Source organism: Cardiocondyla obscurior, linkage group LG03, assembly GCF_019399895.1.
Source record: "Cardiocondyla obscurior isolate alpha-2009 linkage group LG03, Cobs3.1, whole genome shotgun sequence".
Taxonomy (NCBI): domain Eukaryota; kingdom Metazoa; phylum Arthropoda; class Insecta; order Hymenoptera; family Formicidae; genus Cardiocondyla; species Cardiocondyla obscurior.
In genome coordinates this window covers 3,182,589-3,209,036 of record NC_091866.1, presented here as the reverse complement: position 1 = coordinate 3,209,036, position 26,448 = coordinate 3,182,589, and the positions used below count along the sequence as shown (strand labels likewise).

The 26,448-nt window shown below is 44.6% G+C and overlaps 1 protein-coding gene across 1 annotated transcript in view; it reads right to left on the bottom strand.

Moving 5' to 3' along the window:
- Cv-2 (crossveinless 2) overlaps nucleotides 1-24,835 on the bottom strand; it is a 30,032-nt gene extending 5,197 nt beyond the window's left edge. The window contains exons 1-6 of the mRNA XM_070654043.1: nucleotides 24,706-24,835; nucleotides 8,958-9,104; nucleotides 3,970-4,055; nucleotides 1,726-1,825; nucleotides 1,035-1,211; nucleotides 437-619 (exon numbers count right to left, since the gene is read on the bottom strand). Coding sequence (XP_070510144.1) covers nucleotides 437-619; nucleotides 1,035-1,211; nucleotides 1,726-1,825; nucleotides 3,970-4,055; nucleotides 8,958-9,063 — 652 coding nt within the window. The 5' untranslated portion in view covers nucleotides 9,064-9,104; nucleotides 24,706-24,835. The remainder of the gene's footprint in view (nucleotides 1-436; nucleotides 620-1,034; nucleotides 1,212-1,725; nucleotides 1,826-3,969; nucleotides 4,056-8,957; nucleotides 9,105-24,705) is intronic.
- Nucleotides 24,836-26,448: the final 1,613 nt, after the last annotated feature.

Here is a 26,448-nt window from a genome sequence, read left to right as displayed (position 1 = left end):
TATTTTTGATGCAAAACTTGAAAGTTTGCGGTAAAACATTGTTAAATGGCAGCGTGTATTCTCGGACGTCTAGATGACAATCGTAATACTACGTGCGGCTGGTTTTTACGCAATTACGACATTGGAAAATAATCAGATTCGTATGAAACCGGTTCGCGCGATACTTCTGGTATTGTAAGAGAGATCAGAATGACCTATAAATTCAAACTGACTTTAATTGTTTGTGCAAATTACTGGAAAAATATTATTTACGTAAAAGAATCTCCAATTTATCAATTTGGTTACCCTGCATCGAAATAATTATGCAACAAAATAATCTTTTACGTCTTAAACGTACTGCTTCGTGATTGTGGAATTTGAAAACAGATAACTTTTATTTTTTTTCCGTACACACGATATTTATCTCGAATAACAAAAGTTATATAACTCCTTTTACCGCGACAATGTGGGCAACATTCTCCGGGTTGATCGACGATTCTCGAGGCAGGGCAGTTGAGTGTCGGGCAGGCTTGCTTCGAGCAGGTGAGATGTCCCTTGTTGCATCTGCAGATCACGCATGGGTCCTCCGTTGTTCTCACTGACCCATCTTTCGTTACCTTTTGTCCGTTTATTAAGCATCCTATCAAACACGACAAAACGTTTCACGTTTACTGAGCTTCCCTTTTTATCTCCACGAAGAGACACGCGACTAAAAAAAAAGCAATATAATTGTACTATTCATACGATAGGAAATATCATAGACACATCACGTTAGATTTGCATAGTTACGTTATTATAAAAAAAAAATAATAATAATTGATAACGTTACAAGACGTTGCGTTATTCGTTCATCTTTCGTCGGGAAGAAGCGGCGCTGTAATTTTCAATCATTATCGTTCTCCCCTCGTTATATCGGCGGAACATTCCAGTCTTAATTGCGCGGCGAGATGCGTTCAGGGGATCGTGAGAAATATTTGTAAGATTGGCGTAGGTAATTAGCAACAGCAACGGGAACGGTCTAAGCGCGCAAAGGGTAGAAAAAGTAAGTAACGCACCTTCGCATACGGGACAGCACTGGCCAGACGGGGGCGGTTTCGGATGGGAGCAGGGCGTGTAACAGAGCCGCTTCGATTCGGTGATGACGCCCGCTTTGCAGGTGAATATTACGCAGGGATTGTTCTCCTCCGTCCACTCGGTGTCCGATGCGTGATAAATGCCGTTCCGTATGCATCCTGCGATAAGACAATCGAAGCAGTAGAATCATTTTCCCTCGATACGTCGAGTACTGTGTGTACACGTACGGGTTTAGGAGTTTGGCTTCAAGTATTTTTTTTTTTTTTTTTTTTTTTTTTAGGCGAAAATTCGGTCTTCGGCGCTACGCGGTCGGCATAGACTTACGTCATCATTAGCATAATTAATAGTGAACGATAACGAAGACCGCGCATCTGTCAGTTACATTTCGTAAACAGAGGCGACCGGTCGAGAGACTGTGACGCTAAAGTTCCTCGGGTTTATCATGTCGCGTCGGCAAACAGAAGTGCCTTTGTGCTCCGGGAACAATGCTCCGCCGGCCAAGCATTCCGCGAGTTTTCGCCTTTCCGTCTTACCGCCACCGACATCCTCTCCCTCTTTATCTCTTCTTTTTTTCCCTTTTTTTTTATTCCAACCGCGGTGCGGGCAAGCTCGAGCCACCAATTAGAATGATTAGGATAATTAGACGAATTAGCGGACGTACAAGCGTTCTACCTGTGCATTTGTGGCAGCACTCGTTCTCGCGTGGGTCCAGCAACGCGTAGCAACCGTCAATGTTCGGGCAATGTTGCCTCAAGCACTCCACGAATCCATTCTGGAAAGAAAAAAAAAAGGGGATCGAAAGTTTAGTTCTCTTACGTATAGAAAGAACATAGAGCTTTGCCGTAAATATAATTTATTATACAGTCTTGGAACGTAGTCCAAAATAAATCGCGAAATAATAGTTGAAAAAAAAATAAAAAATGATGACTTGCCAAAGTTACCAATTACTCACAGGGCGTCGACGAAGTCGACTTCGTCACGATTTGGCACGAGAAAAATCGCGGCGAATGAGCTTACGAAAGAAGAATGTGGACACTCAAAAATAAAACGTATTATGAATCGGGATTTTGGTCAGCGATTGAGTCACGCCGCAACGTGGTGGCGACAGTGAAATTCCGGCTTATATATTTCTTTTCTTTTTTTTTCTTCTTTTTTAAATATTTTTTTTATCGTCCGTCTTGTTCCGATTTCTCGTCCACGTTAAACGTTATCGCACTCCAGTAATTATTTCTGCGGTTTAGTTATCGGGTTCTATAATTAAGTGTTTACAGATTTATCTTCTGTCAGAATTACGTAAACTAATTTAACGTGGGTCGGACGATCACATACGTACCAGACGCGCAAGATGGACCTAATTAAATTTGCTACGAAAGAAAGATCTCTGCCTTTTCAACTGCCTCTCTCACGAAACCGACGTTTTTTTTTTTTTTTTTTTTTTTACGTAACAAGCTTGAAAATTAATTAATCATTTCCGTAATAAACAAGCGGGGAGATAAAGGTAGCAATAAACTATACTAAAACGATTCTAGATAAATACTTGAGAAAAGAATGGAGTTAAGAAAAAAAAAACAAAAGAGTACAGTTACATGTGTAATAATTAAAAATCGACGCGTAAACTCGTGTTTACTTTATTATTAATCTTTCAAGTTATTTTCATCGCGGCACATTTATAAAAATATTTCCGATAAGCGAGCACGTTACTCCAATAGGAAATTAAATAATCTTACGAACAGGAGTAATTAAATTAAATGACAGCGGCTCGAATAAATCTCGGTGTGCGACGGAAAGTATAAATATATATAATCGTGCCAATGTTCGTTCCTAAACTGGCCGAGTGTTCCGTACGCTCGGGCACGATTTATGATCGCGTCTCATAAATCGCGAATGATTGATCGCGGCCGCCACGGCGTAACAAACAAATAATTATGTCACACTTGCCGCCGCCGGCGTGCCGCACGTTGCGGGTAGCGGCAGCAAAAGCGGGTAAAGAGCGGCGGTGGCGGCGGCGGGGTGGAAAAACAAGAAGCCTCATCTCGGTCGGCCACGAGTCGGACGAGTCAATGAACCAAACGCGCAGATAAATCGCCGGCGGTCGCGCTAAGATCATTCGCGATGCAGTCGGTGCCGTCGAGATACGGCACATTCGCGGCTTACGGGCGTCCGTGAGATGCACGCGCCGTGCTGACGGCGTACGGATTTGCGTGCGGCACTCCGCCGCGCCGGCAGCGAATCGCGAATCGATCGGATCAATGTGGAAATTCCTCTCTTTGACCCACCGAACCAGGCCAAGCTACTTTAACCCCTTTAAACGTTCCGTCACCGCGCGCGCCACATGGCCGGTTGTGCCTCGTCGCACTTGATAACGGTACAATCTACGAACTGGACTACGAAGACGGTCACGTAACCACCTCGACCTCCCTCGTGATTTCTCGGCACACCCGGCCCTCATCCCTCCCCGAGATCGAAATCATTGTATCAAGCAAGCGCGGCCGGAATTTTTCGCGATTCCCACCAAGTCCTGTTCGGCGTGCCATTCGATACGTTTCTCTCCTATTGCGCTCGCATTCCTCTTTTGCATTGAAACACTCGGTCGCGTTGCGATATATGGGTCGACTCAATATTATGTCCCCCTCTTCCCCCGACTCCGAAACTGACTTTCCAAAGATCTATAGATCACATTTATCGCGGCGTGGCATAAAATTTCGCGTTCGATTTAGTACGGATCTAATTCTATTTCTTGTTTCCCGAGTAATAACGTCGTATCCTAATTGATAATTAAACAGAGATAAAATGTCTCTTTGTTAACTTTCTATACAGGATTACACTTATCGGTCTTATCAAGCGTACGGCATAATTAATTCAATTGAAGTTTTTATCAGATAATCGATCGGCACGTCGGATATATGTGCGGTTTACCTTGCAAATGCAGCGGAAGCAGCTCGTGTTCAGGATTTTATCGACCGTGATATCTTCTCCTTCGACGTCGCAGGTCTCCCGGCTTCCTGTAATCGAACAGCAAACAGTCGCAGTGAAAAGAAATGAATAGGTGCGGTACACACGCGCGCGCGTAATATCGGTTTTATCACGCCGCAATATCCCGGTGAACGCGATAGAGACGCTTTAATCACAATGCAGCATTCCAGCCGATCGACCTTCGTATGCTGGATGCTTCCTCGTTTCTTCATACACGCTGTACGTGAGCCAAACGCTCAGATTTACTGTTACGTTTTCGACGTCGATCCATGCGTAGTTTCCAACAAACATTTCAATAAAGCTTCGCCTTCCGATCGCTCGGTCGGATGTGACGTCCTGGAAACGCTTTGGAAATTGCAAATAAGCGAAATGCCGTTCTCTTTGTAATTGAACCGCGATCGGAATTGAAATCGCGTCTGCTACACGTTAGGGAAATTTTATTTAGACTGCGCACGATATAGATTTTTACCCGGCAACTTTTCTCACGGGATAACCTGCTGTGAATAATGGGATCGTACGAGAAATATACTTCAGTATATACATTTTTTTATTTCTTTTTTTTTTAAATAATTTAAAGTGACAATGAGGGAAAAATTTTTCTGACGGCCGGGCTTCTCCACCTTTGTTCTTCGCTAGTAACGTTTGTCCTACGAATAATTAAGCACGGCAATGTCGTGAACGTACCTTAGGACGTACCCCAGTCGTTAAATTGTCCATTTCTTAGCGAAAATCATGTCGCGCTCCGCTGCTAGGTCGACGAAGCCGCCATCACCAACGTCCCTCCCGGTTCCCTCGCACACGTATTCCTGCACACTTTAAGCAACTGTTTTGTAAAACCTCCAGCCATTTCTTGCGCTTCTCGTTCTCTCTCTCAATCTCTCTCTCTCTCTCTCTCTCTTTCTCTCCCTCTCTCTCTTTACTTTCAAAATGTAATTTGTTAGACCGTTAAATTTTGCAGCCATGTAACGCTTGCTCTACAGTTTTAAATTCCCATTGAATGTGTACAAGAGAGCGTATTGTTACTACTACAACTACTACTACTACTACTACTAACTACTACTGTGGTTTTATTTAATTTTAATTATATTTATTTAACCGAAATATCACGTCTTAGAGCAGAATAAAGTATCGCCTTTCTCTCACTCGTCTTTCTCTCTCTTTTTCTTTCTCTCTTTCTTTTTCATCGATTCTCTCACAGGAAACAATAAGTTTGGCGGTTTTCTCTCGAGAAAACATTTTGTATACTCTGTCACTGCTCTCAGAGATTTAACGCGTCGTGCAGTTTTCGAGGCGGATTCTTATCGGTTAATATTGTGATTATTAAATTGATAATGATATTACACGCACGTAAACTCGCAGAAATTGCACTGCAGAAATAAAATGGCAGTAGTTGATCAACAGTCTCACATTCGTTCTCGAGATGCTAACATAATTAATACAAATAAAAATTATTGTACTCTCCTGTGTTTTTCGCTAACTATTGGAAAGTTCGAGTTATATTTCAAAGTGCGCAGGAATGCGTGTGCGAGAAAAGTTGGTTGGCGTTCGCGACCGTTCCTCTCGAAATTCACTCCTCCCTTTTTTGTTTTATTTTTTTTTTTCTTTTTTTTTCTCTCAGAAAAACGTCGAAACAAGCAAATGTGTAACAAATCGCGAAACACTCTGTGCTGGCCACACAATAAGTTTAAAACAGTTTTTGCACTGCAGCCTTTTTTTCTTCACATTTTAATTAAAAAAAAATTCTTTTTTTTTCCCTAGATTTTTTTTTTTTTACCTTCTGCCGTACATCTTTTCTTTCTTCTCTCCATTAATTTTTCTATATCTCTTCCAGGTGCTTTCCTGTTTCTTTCTTGCGCTCCTCGAGCTGTTTGCACGGTTAAAAACTCGGAGAGCAGTCTGAAGAGAGCGCGCAAAAAGTGGCATGAAGCTGATGCTGTACATTTCCTCAGACATCAATTTTACATGCGAGATAAAGTAAGTAAAATAAATTTCTACATTCGAAAATTTTAATACTTCGCCGTGATAATTAGCACGCAGATCATATCCTGGCGTGCAAGTCGCATGGGCGTTTATAAAAGAAAATAATTTATATTTTCTATTTAATTAATTTATGTATAATCATTACACTTAACTGAATTTTATAAGATATAAAATTAAATTTAATCCCGTACTCATAACTATAATTATAATTATAAAACAAGACTGACTTTAATGACAGAGAAACTTGAATTGATTTTATCTTAGAAATTACTTAATTGCGCGCGCGCGTTTACCGAGTTTTAATTAATAAACGTTTCAAATCTTGAGTAATAATACTTTCAAAGGTCAATTTCTCAATTAATAAATTTCTATCTTTAATATCACCTTAGTTTTGATGGAAAATAATTAACAACGTATGAATATCGTTGTCGAGAAATATAACATTTAAATCCGTTTATTATCGAACTGTCTCCAACCATGACGCAACGTAATTTGCATGTTAACAATACCCCTTCGTTTTTTTTTTCTTTTTTTTTCCTCAACGATCAGTTCTTTACTAAGTGCAATAGCAGCAAAAAAACAGAGCAATTAAGAATACGGATGCGTCAACTTCTTGTCTAGGCTGAAAAACATCGCGCATTTAATCGTAATTTTAACGAAGGAAATAAGTCAAACTAAATTATAAAATGCGCGACGATAAATCTTTTACTGCTCTTTTCATTAGTTCGTCGTGGCACATCGGTATTTTGTAAATTACGAAAAATTAGGTAGATCAGGAAGCTGAGTTCCGCGAATGTAATTTGCACGTGAAATAATTTTCAATCGCATTTTAATTGCACGTATCCGAGCAAGAGTTTCTAAGTACGGGCAATTAAAAATATTAACGTCATATATATATACTGCCGAAGATTAATTATCAGATGAAAGAAAGCCGCGCCGCGCGAGCCTAATCGGCCCCGGGCGGCGCTAACGCCGGGCGCTAAAACGGCCGGCCTCATTACGAGATCCGTCGGCATCTCACAGGCACCGCGCGGTATCGGAAGCGTTTATAGAGCCCGCGCTTGGCTTCTCGCGACTTCTGCACGCGGTTTGCCCGATGATTAGCCCCGGATAGGCAGCGAAAATGCAATTATCTAAAAAAATAAAAAAAGGCATCGCGTCGCCCGTCCTCGATCGCACCGGCGCGAGGTGGAGCATCTTCGCGCGCTCGCCGCCGACGAACGCGGACACAATTTCCGAGATACGTTCCAGCCGCTGCAACGCGCTGCGCTTGGGGTCTTGAAAAGGGACGCGGCGAGAAGACGCGCGGGTATGGGCGAGATTTACGCACTCGTGCCGCGGACGTAAGTGGCCGTTCATGCAGGACGAACTTGCCGCTCGTTGTTCCGCGCGGATATGGTTACCGCCCGACGCAATTTCCGTCGAAAATTACGCGGGCAAAAATATATCTCGGGATGCGGTTACCGTCGTAAATTGAACTCGGTCGGGCTGACCTCGCGCAGGCCAACTTACATCGTCGTTGACCGATATCTTTCACAATACGCGCAATTATCGATCAACGATCGTAAATCGCGAGAATAAACTCGGCAGCCGTCAATCGTTAAAAGACACCGGCAAAAGTGATATCACGCCGTAGCTATGTTGCGCTGAATTATTTGGACAGTTTGCAAAGATTATACGATAATAAATAATTTCCGTAAACGCAAATTATGCAAAGCGGCTCTGTATGATCTTGAAAATTAGCTAAGGCCTTTTTAATCCCTCGTTTATAGAGACATTTTTATTGCAAATTTGTATTTAAATTATTTCATTGTGAATACATGAATTCGTGAATAAGCGGAAAATTAATTCGACACACTTCGTTCCGTCTAGTTTATTGTTGTTTGTGAACTGTTGTTTATTATACTCTTGCTTTTATACCGATATATAATTTTTTTTTTCTTTCTTCTTTTTTTTTATTTCGAAAGAGATATGAGAACAAAGATATAAAAGTTTTTCTGTAATGTAAATCATTTTATTTAAATAATTTATATACACAAATAAAAACTTTGCTTTTACATTATTAGTAGAACAGAGCTAAAATAGATGATAGATCGATACGCACAATTTTTACTATGCTTTAAATTTAAATTGTTTTCTCAAAACATAGATTTAATTGTTTTTATGCGAATCAATTTACAATGAAGACGCGCAATTAATAGTCTCTCGGTATTGCAAGTTTGTAATTACGAATATTTGTGGAAAGCCACTAATTTTCATATACTTTCTGTATCGCGAATAAGTACGCGTACGCGAATTCTTCCGACTAACGTGCCGGGTAACTCGCGAGGGAACGAAGCGTTCTCGCGAAAAACGGGAGACGGAGGCGACCTGCTGCTCCGCCCGCAATGACTCGTACGAGTTGTGAGATTTGAGTCGATTCCGGCGCAAATAGAACGGCAGATAATGGAGATAGGCTAAGAATAGAGCATTTAAAAGGAGTAAATGGAGCGCGACGAACTCACACGCGCGCGAATGCGCGAGATAGCGAAGCAAGCTGGAATCGGGAATTCGATCGCTTCGGCGGCGATACTCACGCGTGGCACCCGCCGGGTCCGCGTGTCCAAGTACCGCGGAAGTATCATTCGACACAACTATTACGAAACGTAGACGAAAGCGAGAAAGAAAAAAAAAAAAAAACGCTTTATGTCGGTCACTCTTAACACGCAACACATTTGCCGCTTTCTTTCGTCATATTTGTCTTTATATCGTCCACATGCAAAATTGCGAAAACAACACACGATAATGCTCGTAATTAATATCTTCTTTTTTTTTTTTTTTTTTTATCTGAATGAAACGAAATGGCATCGATCAAACTTCGATGTTGGCACCTTTCTAAGTCAGGTCGTTAGTCAGCAATCAAAGTAACACGCTTGCGTCGTGCGTACTTTCTGTCGGCTCGTAATACTCACCTATTATACTTTCCGAGGCGGCGCTGCAACGGTTCGCCGTCGAAAGAAAGGCCAGGGCCAAAGCCAAAGCCAAAGCCAGTGTCGAAGGTAATCGTGTCAGCTCCATGTTTAGATGTACCGGATCTCGAATCCTGTCGCGACAATTTGCTGAAAGAACGGCAAACAGGATGACGATTAACCACGTGCCCACACGCGCCCGGTTATCTGGCAAACCAATTCGATCAAATTGATATATCTGTTAGGCACGTGCCAGTGTTTATGTGTTAAAAATATACCCGTTGATCAAGGCAATGCCACTTATCCGTTCTAATTTTAAATAATAACGTTGGACGAAACTGGAATAAACTTGCGGACCGAAGCAAGAATAAAGCGCGCAGCTCCGCGCAAAATGCGAGCGACGTATATTTCACATTTCAACTTACGCGAATTTAGCTTTCTCGGAATAAATTCGTGCGCGGGGCATTAATTACGATGATCAAGTAGCCTATTTATTGTGTAATACGCACTCTCTGTCCCCTCGTTTGCGCAATTTACAGTACATTTAAAGATATCGTTAAGTATATTGTCACCGGTTAGTATCAACGTGCACTAGTCACATTAACACGCACTTCCGCGATTTCCGTACGTTCAGACGCATTAATTACTGCGGCGCCATGGTGCAACGTGGATTATATGCACGCGTTTAACCTTTCGTCAACCACGCGCCCGTATTTAAATATATAAAACTGGTAATTGTTCGATCGCCGCCGCGTAGTCCAAGCACCGCTGGTTGTCACTCGGAAAAGTAAGATGAAAGAGGGAAAAAGGGCTTCGGGAGAGAAAATCGGGCGTCACGCTCGAAAGGGAAGTAACGGAATTGTATTGCGACTCGCGTTATTCCCATTCGAGAACCCTGGCGCCTGATGCATTATTCAACGCGTTAAATGCATAATCCAATCCAAATGCATCGGACGAGCCTAACGAGTCTTGTCTGATTAATGAGAATACAAAGCGGTCTCGCGAGAAGTTGAAATTCACGTTAATGATCACCGTGGCTGCGGATCGCCGGTGTATCTATATCTCAATCGGTTACGAAACCAGTATCCGCGCGATCGTATCTTTTGTATGCAACGCGAATATCGTTACACCCACGACGAAATATTCTCTATGCCGATGTGGTGACTCGACAAATCTATTAATACGTGCACGTATCGCTGGCCGAGGAGGCGCGGTATCGATAGGCACGATCGTTGGAAAAGAAACGAGAGAGAAAAAAAAATACACAAACGGGGCCCTAATTTACGAGTCCATTTTTTCCGATTGGGTGGCCCCCGAACTCCGGGAATGTTCTTCAACGCGTTGCACCGCGAGCGAATAGATTGCGTCAAGTATAAAGATAAGTAATTAATCGCGCTCAGTTTTAGTTATACGAATCGTTTATTTCGAAAGTCGTTTAGGTCAGTCGAGATACTCGGATGACCGTGTGTAATTCTATGCTGTGCTTACGACGTAACAGTAATTATGAGCTTATGTGGAAAGTATAATCAATACGTTGACTGTGACTCTTTTTTTTATTTTTTTTTATTTTAAATTTTATTTCAATAAATTATTCTGCATTTCGGAAGAGACGATCGGTCCGGTGGAAAATTATCTCCGCGATAAATTTTGCACAGCCTCCGATCTAAAAAATCGAAGCTTCTGCTCCGCCGTGCACAACAACGCGCATAATGACGCGCCGACACGAGATCGTTTGTAATCACGCGGATTGTTTGCGTGAGCGAGGCGCGAACAAACAACGCTCGCGCGACGCTTGTTTGCGAAAGGTGCGCGAGGGGAGTGTTCTTTTATACTACGTAGTAGACGGTTTACACGCAGACTCCGCGGTCTAATCCAAATCGCACATGCCGGCAATGTAATTAGACTGCTAACATCCCGCGCGATTACACGTATGTTAAGTCCAAAGGGTGAAATATGAGCGGGAGTCGGGACTGTAAATATTCGAACAACGATATCGTACGGAATCGAATGAATCCGGGGCGAGGAAGACTCCAGATTCAAAATATTTGAACGTCCGAGATACTGGAATATCGGGTTTTGCATTATTTCGTGTATTCAAATATCCCGGGTGTGTGCCAGGAATTCGGTCGTAAATGTTAAGAAATATAATGAGAGTCGCAAAGCGTCGTAAAAATAAAAATTGCTAATATTCCCTATTAAATATCTTTTTAATGTCGTTTTGATATTTGTACACGTGTAATATATTCCGGTACGTGTATTATATACCGCTAAAAAAAAAAAAAATCTTTTCTTTTCTTCTTTTTTATTTTATTTATTTATTTATTTTTTTTATTTTTTTTTTTTATTTTTTTATTGTGTTTACTGTCGACTAGTCGTACAAACAATTTAATAACTGTATACAATCGGCAAGTAATTTAACCCGCGATGCAAAATATTTTGTACGGTTATTCGCGTATACGGCAGGCAGGCGGATAGACAGTCGTAAAACATCAGCGTGGAAAATTTTCCCGGTGCACGCCGGCGTGTGCATGAAAGTATATCAAATTCACGAGTGTGTAGCGAGTCTTAAGTGGAACAGCTCTATTATGGGGCGTGATTAATAAATATTCGCACGTCACGCAGGTAGAGGCCGGGCTCACCTGATCTATTCGCCCAGCTGTGCGTGCACCAATGCGTCGGCAATCGTGCCACCGCTTGTCATTGATGTATTTAGCGGCGACAATGTTGGGCAACGTTTATCAGAGACGAGAGAGAAAGAATGCGCGCACACTATTTTAAGCGTTTATTTAGGAAGGAAATGTGCTCGGCCCGTAGGAAGGAAAAGGAAGGGAGGAGGGCAACGTTTGCTCGTACACACAGCCGCCACTTGTACTCGCATATGCCCGGCCGTAATTACATCTAAATAGAAATTATGACTCATCGCCACTCGTGCTCTGCATGTCTTTTTACCGCTATCTCCTTACTTCTCCACAAATATTTTCTCGATATGAGATCGCGTTTCTCAATCACCATCTCAGCGTAATTCGCGCGCTAATAAACGCACCACTTGAATCGCTATTTAATGGAGCATTGCTCCAAATACTGTTGCATTCGATACGTAAAGCTGTGTCGCGATCCTGTCATCATTCTTCCGTCTTGAATTTTTATTCCTCATGTTTTCTGATATTAAAATTTTTCTAATCAAATATTATATATATATATATATATATTTTTTTTTTTTTTTAAGTTACAATTTACATTTGCCAAATCTCGTGTTGGAAAGAAACACGTCCGCACTTTTCGCCGTCGTCCTCTTCGCACATACTATTCAACTATTAATAGTCATTACCACTTTCACTTAGTGCCGTTATTACTCTCCTCCTCCTCCTCCTCCTCCTCTCCACGGCGATCGTTCTCGTTTTGCTTCGGACTTTAATTAGGATTCCGTCATGACGCGAGCTCCGGGCTCCAGCTGCTTCGAATACATTTTTTTTTTCTTTTCTTTTTTTTCTGAGCGCATCGCTAATTCGCCGACTAAGCGTGCCGATCGAATCTCGGCAACGGCGAATAAACTCGTAACAAGCGGCGCCCCAAAGGGAAATTCTAGGCTCGTTACATGGCAATATGCTAAATTAGATTGTAAGCGCCTCAAGAATCCAGAAACGCTCGTAAGTAGGTATCATCGACATTATTACTACTTTGATATTAAGAAATATCTTCGAAAATACTTTCTTAATAATGTGATAATATTTTTGGATGCAATTTTTTTTTTTTAATTCTACGACATCGCTGTATTTCAAAATTTATCAGAGTTTGACTTTCATTATTAATACGTGAAACTAGCTTCGATGGTACATAGGCACGATGAAACGACACAGTGTCGCGGTATTAAAATTAGAACAAAGGCATTAATATATTTTTTAATTGATTATCCTCGTCGATACACATCGATTAAATTATCCATTCGTCAGGTATGCGCTCCGTTATTGGTCGGTCAGGCACCGCGAGTGAATAGACAAAATGTCAAAGATTTGATTTACGAGTGGCTGCTCAAAGCGCCAACTCCGACGAAATTAAGCAGAGTAGCTTCGACTTTTTCGTAATGATAAATCGTAAACCGGATGTTCCTCTATCTCGATCGATCGATTCGCACATTTCGCTACCGAAAGCGGTTCTCTACGGTTCTGAGAGGCTATACGGTAATTATTCTTATCGATAAATGATATCTTTCGTGACTGCTATCTAAAATCAATATTTATAGTAGAGAGAGATCCATAAGGTGCTAATCGCTGTTAATTAAAACGTTAATTGCACACGTTCTATATCTTTATTACTATAGTTATTACTGTGTATTACATGTACACTAAGTTTAAACGGTATGTAAAATACAAGATAACGGCTGGCGCTACCTAATATTTCGGCCTCACACGCAAAACATTGTTACTTTTTCTTTTTATTGCATCTTTTTCAGGCGCATCTTTTTTTCTCTCTCTTTCTCTTCTTTTTTTTTCATTCTCTCTTCGTACAGCTGGGAATTGACCTCTCGGTAGCGCTCCTCTCTTAGCCCTTAATCTTTTGCCTCCACCGCCACATGCCGTTCACGGACACGTGCTCGTGTTTATGCGCCCTCCCTCTTCGTTACCTCTGCGCTCCTCTCGCCGCGCGTCGTTCCTCTTTCGTTTTACATTACGCGTTATTGCGCGATGTGCTCATTTGCCGCAAGCGTGTGCGAGCGCAGCTTCGCGCGGAGAAAAAGAACAGAGCGGTTTGCGTAAAAGCGCGAGCCGTGTCTATTGGACTCGCACGGTACCGCGTCGCACACGTGCACGCGCATCGGATGCGAACGGATAAAGAACCTGGCGAGGGCCAAGGGGAGAGACCGGCAAACAGTTTGGTCGTTCGCGTTAATGTGCGAGAAATGTATCGCGGTGAAAACACCTGTGATACACGCGGGATTCATAACGCCAGAGCGATTCGCGGCGTAAAACGTAAGCGCGACGGTCCAGACGCAATTAGAAATTATTAAATGACTCGACGGGCAATTCTTAACGAAGCTAAAGCGCAACTTATATTCGCGAGTAATTAATATGCGAACGATCGTCATCTCGTCGAGCGATCAACTTGATTTCGTCTTATTGTAACGATTTGAAATTAATTAATTGGCAAAGCGGTTCTTCGCGCCGACGATGAACGAAAAGGAAATATTTCTCCAATTGTGAAACTGTATATTTCTTCTGCGATCTCGCGCATTTGCCGAAACGTTGTCTTTTTCGTTAGCTTCGGTACGGCATATTGCTTGCGATCTTTGGTATATTTTTACTGCGGCTGTATATTTTACCCAGCGTGTGCCACGCACTCCAGGTCCGACTTTGTCGAGAAAGTTACGATTCTTGTGGATGTTATTCTAGGAAAGACAGTTATACGACGCACAGCGACCGCGAGATTACTCACGCGACTTGTAACTCTTAATCTAACCACAGTGGTTTTTGAGAATATATATAAAAAAAAAAAGAAGAAAAAAAGAAAGAAAGAAAAAAAGAAAACGCGCCGCTAAAGAAATCACGACGAATATACGCAATTTCGTAAAATCAAGTACTTAAAAATTGTTGAATAAAAGGCATTTATTAATATTTAAATATACAAAAAATATATTATAAAATAAGAATTAAGGGAGAGAACACTCCCACTATCCCCCCGTTTTCTCGATCACCACCCTCTGAGCCGAGCCTAAAGGTGATCGAGAAGACGGGGGGGGGGAAGTAGGGGGGACTGTTCTCTCCTTCAGTTCTCGGTGGTTATCAGAGGTCGGCGCTTCGCGGTATATTAACTATGGGTGTCGTGCGAGGATCGACGCACGTCACGATCTTGTCATATGCTAACCGCCTTCGTCGCAGCAAATGCCATATCTACTTCTCAGTATACACCATTGGCAGTTCCCTTCATCTTTTTCTCAGCCGCGGCCCTTCCAGCTCCGGCGATTTTAGTTGTAGTTTATTATTTCAACGACAGCGATCGTTATTCAGAATTGTTGCCAAGACAATTGACTGTGATTATAAGATTATTTTTTAGGCATGCTCGAACAGGAGTTTTGTTACGACGACGATTTGGGAGCTCGAAAGATCACGGTTGATCTCGGAGTCGCGAAAGAATCGCCTCGTTTTTCTGTGTTTGGGGGGAAGAAGGGAGGAAAGATAGGTATCTCGAGCTCGCCGAGAGCATTAAAGAAACATAAACAGAAACGTAAACAGATCAACTCGGCGCGTCCGAGCGAGATGGACAACGGTCAATTGACGATCGAACGTATCGTCCGTCTCACTCTACCCTCGCGGTTGTCTCGCTTCCTCTAATGCCCGAAATCCTCTAACGGTCATCTTCAGTCTAGTTGCGGAGCCACGGGCGGGAGGACGTATTGCTAATTGCTCCGCGATTACGCGTATTTTCGACCGCGGATAGGATGTTCCCGCGTACGAATGTGTGTCGACGTCGTCGACCCGGGAGCCTACGATCATTTTCCGTACTCCGGTCTTGCTCCACTCGTCGTTCTATGCTACATTTCGTCCGTCGAAAAAGTGCTTCGGAACGACAAGGTTACGTAGAGCGCCAAGCGCACCGAGCGTCCGACGTGAATTGCGCTGCGTGACGTCATCGAGTTTCGGCATCCATCATTATTCGACCCAGGTTCACTCGCCATCTCTTTCAACGAGGTTCAGCGGGTTCGACCGCCATTGTCGGAACGTGTGATCTGCACCTCGCGCGTCTTCTCCGTCGCGGCCAGGACTTTTCGAGGAAGATTAAGTGCGCGGAGATACATTTCGTGTTCGCGGCCCGTCTCGCTTCTCTACTTAAGGCAAGCCCTCGGCGTTCATTCCGCCGACGGGGAACGATCGGAGAATCAAAAGTAACCTCGCTTTACGACGCAGCGGGTTCCTCGCGTCGAGATCGAGGACGACTCGAGTGGAAGACCCCGGATGGGAGTAAACAACGCCGCGAATACCGAGAGTACAGATTTATACAACGAGTGATCGTCGCGCTTCTTAATTTAAATCATAAAAAATCGCCGCGATAATCCACCGTCGCTTTTTCGGGCGTTCGTCTTTCAAGTGATAGTGTTAGTGACTATAAAAAAAAAAAGCAGAGCAGTGTAATATAGTGTTCAGTGATTTCCAGTGCTACAACACGTCAGGATAATCTGGATTACCGTCTTCTCTTCTGGAACCCTGCCACGGGAGGAAGGAAGGAAGGAAGGAAGGACGGCAAATAATCTACCCTAACCTAACCGGAAGACACAAAGGTAAGTGAACCGGCAACACGCCGTCGATCATTCAATTTTAATTAGGCATCATAAAGAAATTATTCTAATTAAGAAACGTCCCCGAAACGTAATAACTCGCGCGAATTAGGATCTTAAAAAAATACGTTTCTTCTCGTGTAATTAAAAAGCCTGAGGAGGAAAAAAGAAAAGAAAAAAAAATTCGAAGTAAAAGAATACGCATCGTCGAAGTTAAAATCTACGATCTGTATAATTTCTACGTGGCATCTTACGTAGACCGAGACACGAAGCATTTCCCTTTAGCCTTCTTCTCTATTTCTAAAGTCCACAAAGATGTAACAGAAGCGTAAGACATAACAGATGTGATTCTAATTGAGCCAGCGAGATCAGAAGAAAATTTTATACTGGCAACGAGCAAACTGTGTCCTTGTAAATCAATTAATTGAGACATCAGCTCTCCAGGGCGCGATATATTTTTGGGGTTGTATATTTTTTTTTCTTTCTTTTTTTTTCTTTCTTCGTAGATTCGCGGCCGCGAAAACAGGAGGAGGCGCGCATCGAACGGAAAAGTTGTAATTTCCGCAAGTGTTATTCCGAGAAAGACAGTTTACAAGGCCTTCGTGAAATCGCGCCGCTAATGAATTACAATTCCCAATTTAAACACGCCCGTATTGCGATACCAGGAAGAAAAGATAATAATTTTTAAAGAAAGAGATATACGTCGCGCGATATTTCGCCGATCGCGGAACTTTCTTCGTCTATCAGCGCGACGCCGGTAGCGGCACATGATGTATCGGGCTTACATTAAAATTAATTCGCCGTGAGGCCGTTTAGCATGGTAATTGCCTCTTGTTTAACAATAATAGACACACGTCTTTTTTTTTCTTTTTTTTTTTACATACTGGCGGGGTACACAGACATACGTATGTAAAACTGCATTTAGTCACGTATCGATGCCAGGCCTGTAATAATGAATTATCGTTCGCTAAGCGGTAATAACTGCTTGTTCGATGCGGTAATTATCGGCTACGAACGGCAGCGGTAATCGTTCATTTAGCAATCGTTTGTTCTAGGCTAATGTAATGCAACGTTGAGGCCGCCGTTGATCGATCTTTATCACGGGCGGCCTTTACGATCTCCCTTTGTAACGGAATATGGGCGTTTTCTCGCGCCACGGCCGATAAGACACGTGTTTCGAATTTTCACTCGGTATACGACGGCATGGAGCTCGCGAGGCTCTCGATTGTATAATAATCAACATTGTTACGTTATCGCCAGCCGTGATCGAGGATTACACCGAGGTAACGCCGCGTTTAAAATAATCGATGAACAATCGTCTCTTGGAAAAAAAAAAAATAAACGATCCGGTTTGCTTTCTTTTAGCCGTGAGCCGCGCGGAATAATTTTTCTTCACGAAAATAATTGTCAAATTTTCAAAGCTGATTTTGCCTCTGAATGATCGTAAGTCATTAAGCGACGGCGTTTCGAAGACCTCTTTTTGCGCCGCGCGCGTAATTATTTATGCACATAGAAGCGAGTAGCCCCTTGCCTCTCTCTCTCTTTTTTTTTTCTCTCTCTTTCTCTCTCTCTCTCGGCGAATCAATATTGAAATTTCAATATTTGAACCGTTTGAGTGCCCAAGACTGTCACGCCGCTCATCAATGTCACTTTTTGCAAACTGCACGACTCTTTATTCGTCGTCACGTGTAATAAGAATTTCATTTGGAATTGCGCGATATTTTACAGCGGTTTTCTTAGACGATGTCAACACGAATCGCTTATATCCTAGTCCCTTTCGAAATCGTCGATTTGAAAAATGACCTCGCCGTAACACATTCAATTTAAGTGAGCCTTACCCGATTATATTATTCACGCAACGATATGAATCGCGTAATAAAATCCTGTTAAAACGCGTGTCGCAGAAATAAGAGGGAATTTAAATTGGTAAACGTAATTTCCGAGAATTCGATTAATTTTCCAACGTTAATAGACGCGGGGTAATCGTGTAAAATATTCGACGCTGCAAAATAAATTTTGGTGCGATAAATAGGCAGGGCCTGGGTTAGTTAAAGTAGAAATTAAACTTTAGGAAAAAAACCGCGGGCGAGCACTTGATATACAAGCATATATCGGCGAGGGAAACGCGGATCGCGTAAACGCGAGCGATTTTTGTAAAAGAATTTCGTCGGGACGCCGACGTAAAAGACGCAAAACGACGTGGGCTGGATTCGTGACGCGAGATAATTCCGATCGCGTCTCCGCTTGATATCCGAGAGATTCTCACGTTGCCACCTGTGCTCTCGCCGTGAAATCGCGAATGAATGGAATCGCACCGAGCGAGAAACTCGACTTTTTGCAATCGTATATAATCGCACCCGGTCGCTGTAGCACGCTGGTCACTTGTCGATGCACGGAATTTTTCCTTGACTTCTCTCTCGCCAGTCTGATTACGCTCGCGCTATAATCGCGTAACAATGGCGCTTAGACTTTCTCACGCTGCTCGCTGCGGGGAAAGACGATTGTTATCGCTTCGAAACAGATCGATCTGCGTCGGATAGCTGTACCTAACTTCGTCAAAAACAAATGTCACACGTTCAGCAAATTTTAAATAATAATTCCTGCCGCAATGTCGCGTCCCCGAAGGTGGGATCGCGCCGATTAATTTACCTCGCAGTCTCGCGTTACCCTTCGCGCACAGTTTCAATTTATATTCGTATAAATGACTTACTTTATTCACAACTTATCATCCCGTCGTAAATTTTTAGGCACCACTGATAAGGCAGCAACTAATTTTAGACGATGACTATCTTTCCCCGAGCGGTTGGTGCAATTTAAATTCATCTCACTCGACTACTACGAAACATTCGTAAAAGAATCCGATCAGAAAAAAAAAGAAAAAAAACTTGAGAATTTTAGAGCATTCCGAGACGATGTAACTCTACATTATTTTTAAATGGTTACTAATAGGCGATGCTTATTATTGAAAATTTGCTGCTTACAGCTAAATTTAATTTTTATCACAAATTGAAATAAATTAATTTTCTTAGAAAAAAGAAAAATTAAAAAAAAAAAAAATAGTGAGCGCTTGAATCTAAGTCCACGTTGTTATGGATGACGACTGGCATATTTAGGCTGCTAGGAGCACGGCATTACACGCGCAATCCCTTATCGCGACCTTCTACGCTCGACCAAATAATATCTTATACATCCTTCGCCCTTAATGGACGAGCCGAGTCCCGCTTATCTCTGATTTAAAGCAGAGGATAATACTTTCGATCGTTTCGCCGTCGCATAAGAATGCATCTGGCGGTCGGTGAGTCAGGGGGTTCGGTGTACGAATAAGAATTCGACCTTACGTCCGCGTTGCCTTCCTTCGTTCTCCATTCTTTTATTCCTTTCTCTCTCCGTCTCTTTCTCTCTGTCTTACTCCGCCGTCTGAGCATATAATAAAACGATCGGGGGAAAGCAAATGAATATTAAGACGATTACTTTAATGGATTTTGATTGAGACGATTTTATCGAGGCAATGAAAGTAAATATCCGTGCTCGCGCGGGATCGCTCGCCGAATTACGACTTCCAGCGATTGCATCTTTTAAGTGTCGCACCTTTTCCCATTTATTTAAATTAAATACGCTCGCGACGGCAATTACGACAAGGGGATATCTCGCTCGTCGAACAATTCGCGAGAAATAATCAGGGGAGGGCAAATAGTTTACCGCCGCGTTTTATTAATTGCGACGCATCTCGAGTCTTTATCGTTTAATTACCTATCGTACTATCGATCGAGTCATTGTCCGATGCTCGACATCAGACGGACCCTTCTTCGGGATCGACTCTTCGATTGTCAATTAATTGCGCAATCGCGGGGATTTTATAGAACCGCGTGGTATACCGTCGAAGGAATTTCAATTAAAACCTACATGACGCGGCGGTATTAACACGCCGCGGATATGTTAAAATATTAAAATTTATCGCAAGAACGGGAGGCTCCTCGAAAATTTTCTACGATGTGACGGCGGCTGCGAGGGAGCTCAATTTACTTTTAGACGTCATTAATTCTTGCGAAATTCAATCTCGCAACGCGTAATCCACTTCGTCGCGAGAAGGCGGGACTTAATTTTCGAAGCGGTACTCGATTATTATCCGTTGCCCATTCAACGCGGGTAACGCGAGGCAAGGACGGAGGATGAAACGACGCGCGTGTTATACAGATTTAATCGAGCCGAGAAAGTTCAACTATAGGAATTCGTTTATGAAGTCAAAAAAAATGGAATTAATGCGGCGCGCTGCATCGCGCCCGCACGTCCCGCGTGACGTTAATTGACGTCAGATATACCTGAAATAATATCCAACGAAACCACGACAAAAGAGAAAAGAAATGTCCATTGCAATTATATTAAAAAAGAAAAAAAAAATACTAATTGCACTGAAAAATTATATCAAACATAAATATACCTTGAATTAAATTTTTATTTTAATTATTAAATGTTGCAGAGAATAAAAATAAATCAAAATACATTTTTGCACGGACTTTCAAAAATGAAATATACATTTATTATAGCGATTACTGGTCAGTCCGATTTTCCGTCGTAAATTATTTCGGTAGTTTGTCTGCCTCGTCAACAATCGACGGAGACACTATTGACGGCTACGGCCGTCGGAAAGTGACGACAATAGGGACCGAGTCGAAAGTTTCGTGCACCACAGATGCGAAGCAAAGGTTTCAGATAAGCCCACGAATTTCATCGCTTAACAATAGGTCGACGACGTAGGCCGCCTCGTCTTAAGGATAGGACTCGTTACTGCTTAATTGAAGTTTAGATTAAAATGCAAATGTCCAATATATATGCAATCTGATGCGACAGGCGCAGTTCTTGACCAATCGGTAAAATATTAACGGTGGATATGGAAACGCGTATCGCGTTTCGAACAACCTGCTAGTTTTGCCGTATCGAAATGAACCCCAGGCTTATTAAAAAGGCGCGTGTCCGAACGAATGTCCGAGAAATCATATTTCTCGAGTCTATGTATCTGACGTGTTGATAATTAAAGGATCAATTACCGTCGAAGCGATGCGTTGAGATATCAATTGGCGACATCAATATCGGTCTGTTAATAATTGCAATTTACGTACGCGGCGTAATTTCGCGAGAGTTAATTACGCGGCGGAACGTAAAGTACGAACGGCGTAATAGAGGGACAACGATTCGCTTCCTTTTTACATCAGTGTCGGAGGATTTACGAACATCAAGCTCGTAATTTCTCGTGCTTCTTGCGGTTTGCTTGGCCCTTAAGTGCATCCGGTTTGCTTGTCGACAGTGCCACTGACGTACGGACGATTTGCGACGTTAACAAATCAAGCGAAATCACCGACTAATTGTTCAAATTTTAAGAGCACTCAAAGCAGAGTGCACTGCAGTTATCAAGACAGATTACAAAATAATTGATTCTGCAATTGTCGCTGTGGAAATTAAGACCGTAGAAATTCGAGATTGAAACGCAACTACTTCGATTTCACCTGAATTACAAATCCGCGAGATAAGGGCTTTATCAAATCGAAAAGGGCATCGTCGCGGTACTTAGCGCTTTTTCAAAGACGATCTCGCCGATTTTTCGCGCTTGCCGTAAAATCTCGCCGCGAAATTTGCCGTGAGGTCCTTTTCTTTGTCGCAACGAGAGCGCGCGTTCGCGCGCAGCCGGGACGAGGGACGCGCGCGTGCGATTAAGCCGGAGAGAGAAGCTGTGTGTAAATCGAAAGGCGCGGAGAGAGAAGCAGCGGGAGAGAGGAGACAGGGAGGACGGGAGAAAGAGAGTAAAAGAGATAGAGGAACGGAGCGGCAGGTTCCTCGGCAGCGGGCTGAAGGAAGACGGCGTTGCGCGAAGAGAAGGAAGGCTTCGACCTCGCATGCTCGCTCGTACGGCTTTACCAGAGTAAAGTGCTCGCTCGATCCCGAGGCCTCCGAAGAAGAAGCCGCTCTCGCGGGATCGTCCTCGGGAGATCGCGATCTCTTTCCTCCTCGATCGTGCCTTCGAGCCCCGTGCTCCTCTTCAGTCATTAAATCCAATATAATCGCGGCGGAGATTCTCCTTTCCGTCGTTACGCGGGAATCGTAATTTGCGTTACGCTAATCGCACCACCGCTGGACGCGGGAGCAGCGCCGCGTTCGATATGCGTTATTAAAATCTAGTTTTATTTATCTCGAGTCGTCGAGACGGCGAGGAGGGCTACCGTCTTCGTGAGGAGGAAGGCTCGCGGATTCTCACAGATCTCGCGATACGTATTATTTTATATTTTATCGCTGAGGGCACCGCGCACTACCGAAATCTGTAACAGGACCCGGGGCGTCCCGGATCTGACGCGAAAGCGACGCCGGCAGCGTTGATGGAAAAGAAACCCCGCGATACACGACGGTACGAGCTCGAAAAATTCGCCGCCGTTGATTTCGGGGACGAACTCGGACCGTTCGAGCTTTCCGCGCGCGGAATAGCCGCACCGCGCGTTGATAACTTTATTCTATTACGTTCTACTCTACCTTGCGTGCTCCGGCGTGAGCGAGACGGGCGATCAATCTCTCCCCATGTCAAAGGATCGCGATTGCGGTTCCGTGACAGCGTTCGATTCAGCGCGAGAAACAGCGACGCGAAGGCGGCCGACGGCTCGCACTGCCGAGAGGTAACTGGAAGTAAGTGGCACGAGCTGTCGCGTGCAGCCACGCCGCTGCAGAACGACAACACAACATAACAGGTGCGTGGAGGCGAGGAAGGGCCCGACGTTGCGTGTGCGTGCGTGTGCGTGCGTGCATACGCGCGGCGCGGCGCGTGAGGCCGTAGGGATAGAATCGAGCCGATATCGCAAACCTGTAAGACGTGCGCCGCGAACATTTGCCGGGATCTTAAATCGCTGAAAAATCGCCCGCGATAATTGCATCATCCGTCGCGAGTCGTTGCGAGCTGCACGCCGAACGATCGAGCGTCCCGCGCGGTTATCGTGCACGCGTCGAATTAACGCCGCACGTTTATTCCACGCGGTATTTTCACGAAAATAGTCCCGAGGGTAACGGTGGTCTGTTACTTTTTTTTTTTTAATTTTTTTTTACGACAAATAAATAAGTAACTCGTTATAATTATGAGCTCTTTTATTATGTGACTGGGGTTCTCCATTTCGCGCCCACGCGATATCAACATTTCGCCAAGGCGGGCGACAATCTTTTTTGAAAGTGTTGACGGAATTACGCGCAATCGGTCGATCAAGCGAGCGCTACGAATCTGTTCGAACAGCTGACGCCTGACGGATTCTTGGGCGAGTTTCTCCGCGCGCTGTCTCAACGGCTACGCGAAGATCGACGTTAGCATCGCTTCGTTCGTACCCTAAATCTCGTCGCGGGACGGTACGCCCGTCGCGATATATGCGGACAAAGGTCAAGACCGTACGTTTCAGCCCGCACGTCGCTAAATGACTCACGAGCTCGAAATCCGATTGAGCCGATGACTATTTTGCACTCGTATCACCCGAGGTGAATAAAATCGGCGACGCACGCGTGCGACATTTGCATCCATTTAACGCGAAATGTCTTGAATTCTGAGCAGCCCGTCCGCCGGACTCTTGTCTTCCATCTATCAAACACCGCCTTCGAGAAATGGAAGACAGAAAAAAAAAAAAAAAAGAGACGTGTAGAATCTCTACTTCTCTTTTTCAAACGACAATAAATATACTCGGCAATAAATGTCTTCCAGAAACGTGCGTTCTATGAAGCGGATTCTCGTTGCTAGGCCGAGCCGAATAGAGGCGAATGCAAATCGAGAACTTAACGAATTAGAGAATCGCGATGGGGAATCACGTGTCCGTCGTTCGCACGTGTGCCTCCGCCGATCAGATCCGGCAATTCGCCGCTTTGCTTTTCCCCGGGTGATATCACGTGCCAAAAATCCGCTCGCTAGCCCAGTCCATCCATCACGCGCCGCATAATTCGCATTCTCGGTGTCCCGCCAATTCCTCTTTCTCTCTTTTTTTATTCCGCATCCTCGTTGGCGAGGATCGCGCCACGATTATCCTTAAAGCGTGCATACTCTTTGCGGTACCAACGCCGAACGAACCACCGCGGCCCGCGACGCTCGTCGGTGATGCGTATCGTTATCGGAAAACGTTACTTACGTAGCGAATCGATTTCCTGCGGAATCCTCGTTCGTCGAAAGTGTCGCACGCACCTCGCGCCGGAACTCGAGCGACTATCGCTAATTCGGAATGCAAAACGTCGACTCTTTCGTCTCTTATCGTTCGGCGCGAGAGCTAAGCGTGTCAAGTGTATCTCGTTATACTTTGCCGCGGGCTTTTATCTCGCCCGAGTGATTTTTTTCTTAGGGCGCAGTCGGTTTCTTTCCGCCGGACCGTCCATCAACCCGTATCGCGCTTCGAGATATCCTCGGAGATCTCGTCCCCGGCGAGACGCGGATACCTCCCCCTCCCCGTCGGCGAAACGCGACAAGCGATCTCTTACACTCACCTGCAAGTGGGTATTCTCTCGTCGGCTCGCTCGCGCGCGTACACTTGTCGCCGCGCTCTCTCACAGGCTCCTTCTCGACTGTCGCCTCGGCCCGAGTCGTCGTGGTGACCGTGGAGCACAGCCGGCGACGCACCTCGCCGCGGAATCGCGCAACGACGACGACACACCGCACTGTTCGCGACTGAGACGCGGCCGCGACCGGCAGCAAGAGCGTTTTTCCTCGCGCGCGCACTCGCGGCGCGAGATCATTTGCGCCGGGGTACAAAGGCACGCGGCGAATATCCTCCGCCCGTTCTGCCCTCGGAGGCTGCGTGTGGTCCAAGGGGGGAGGGAGGGGGCCCCCGGGTGCTATGAGAGTGCGTATCCCAGCGCGCGGGCACCGTACCGAACCTGCAGCGATCGCAGGCGCGAGCTTCGATGCGGACCTGAATGATTCCGCGTCAGCTGCTCGTCGCAGCTGCAACTGAAGTTGTTCCGTACCGTTGTGACTTCCACCACCGTGTCAGCGCGGCGGGACAAAGATCACGCGTGACCACCGAGCGCGGGATAGACGGAGAGAACGAGAAATCAGTAATGGGGAGGGAGGAAAGACGTAAGCAGCGGTAGAGTTGTGTAAATGGTGGTGGTAGCGGTTGCGGAGAAGGAGAAGGAGGACGTCGCGGCGGCGGAGAGAGTGGTCTTCCTCGCTAGGTGGAGGAATTGTCCGCTAAGGGAGGAGAGAACAAGAGAACGCGTGCACGTGCGACGCGACGCCGCGCGAGGTCCGCGGAATATGAATAGAGACGATTGTCGCAGGTGGGATGCGAGAGAGGAGGCGAGGAAACGCTCGTCAAACGTCCTCGCGTTCGGTCAGGCCGCGCGAAAAAACGGCGCGCCGCAAAATTTCCACGAAAAGCAACATTTCTTTCAGCCTCGGTCGCCTTAGAGCCGATTGTTCCAGCTGACTGATAAACTTTACCTATCGCCGAGTAAACACGCGTCGCCCCGTTATCTTTCTCTCTAAAAGAAAGAAAGAAAGAAAGAAAGAAAGAAAGAAAGAAAGAAAAAAAAAAAAAAAAAAAATCGCGCGTAATGTAAAATTAAATTAATTTTATCGGACGCTAATACGCATGTATATTACGTGTCTATATTCTGCAGCGATAAATTATCGTAAATATGCACTGATGTATACAGTGTAAAAAAAATCAGAAATGTTTACTTTCAAGAACACGATGTTAGATTAAACATTCGCGAGTCCGAGCGACGGAAACAGATACGCGTCTCGTATGATATATTGCCAAGTTTAGATTGACGCGATCAAAACCGGCACGTGCGAGCTGCACACGCCGTGGCTACGAAACTCGTGGGGCCGAATCTGTCGCCGCCGTGCGTGCCGGCGCGATGAGAGCGCAAACCCGAGGAAACGGTCCCCGGGCCGTTTCACGGCGCTCTATGACGCGTACGACAATGGAGATCGCGGCGGATTATCTAGAAGAAGCTTGTAAACTTTTGTCCGCCGAGAAGTTTTCGGGTCGAAAGAGATGCCGCACCGTACCTTAGGCGCAATAAAGACGAAAAAGAGTAGTCGGATCGTGCCAAGTGGCCCGGAGGGAGGGCGGCGAAGAGAAAAGCTTCAGTTTCCATCCTCGCGAGTGGAAAGAGGAGAACGGTGAGGACCTTTTGCGCACGTGTACGTACGTCGAGAGCGGGCACACCGACGTACCACGTACACACCCGCGTCTGCTGACCGAGCGAATCGCTGGT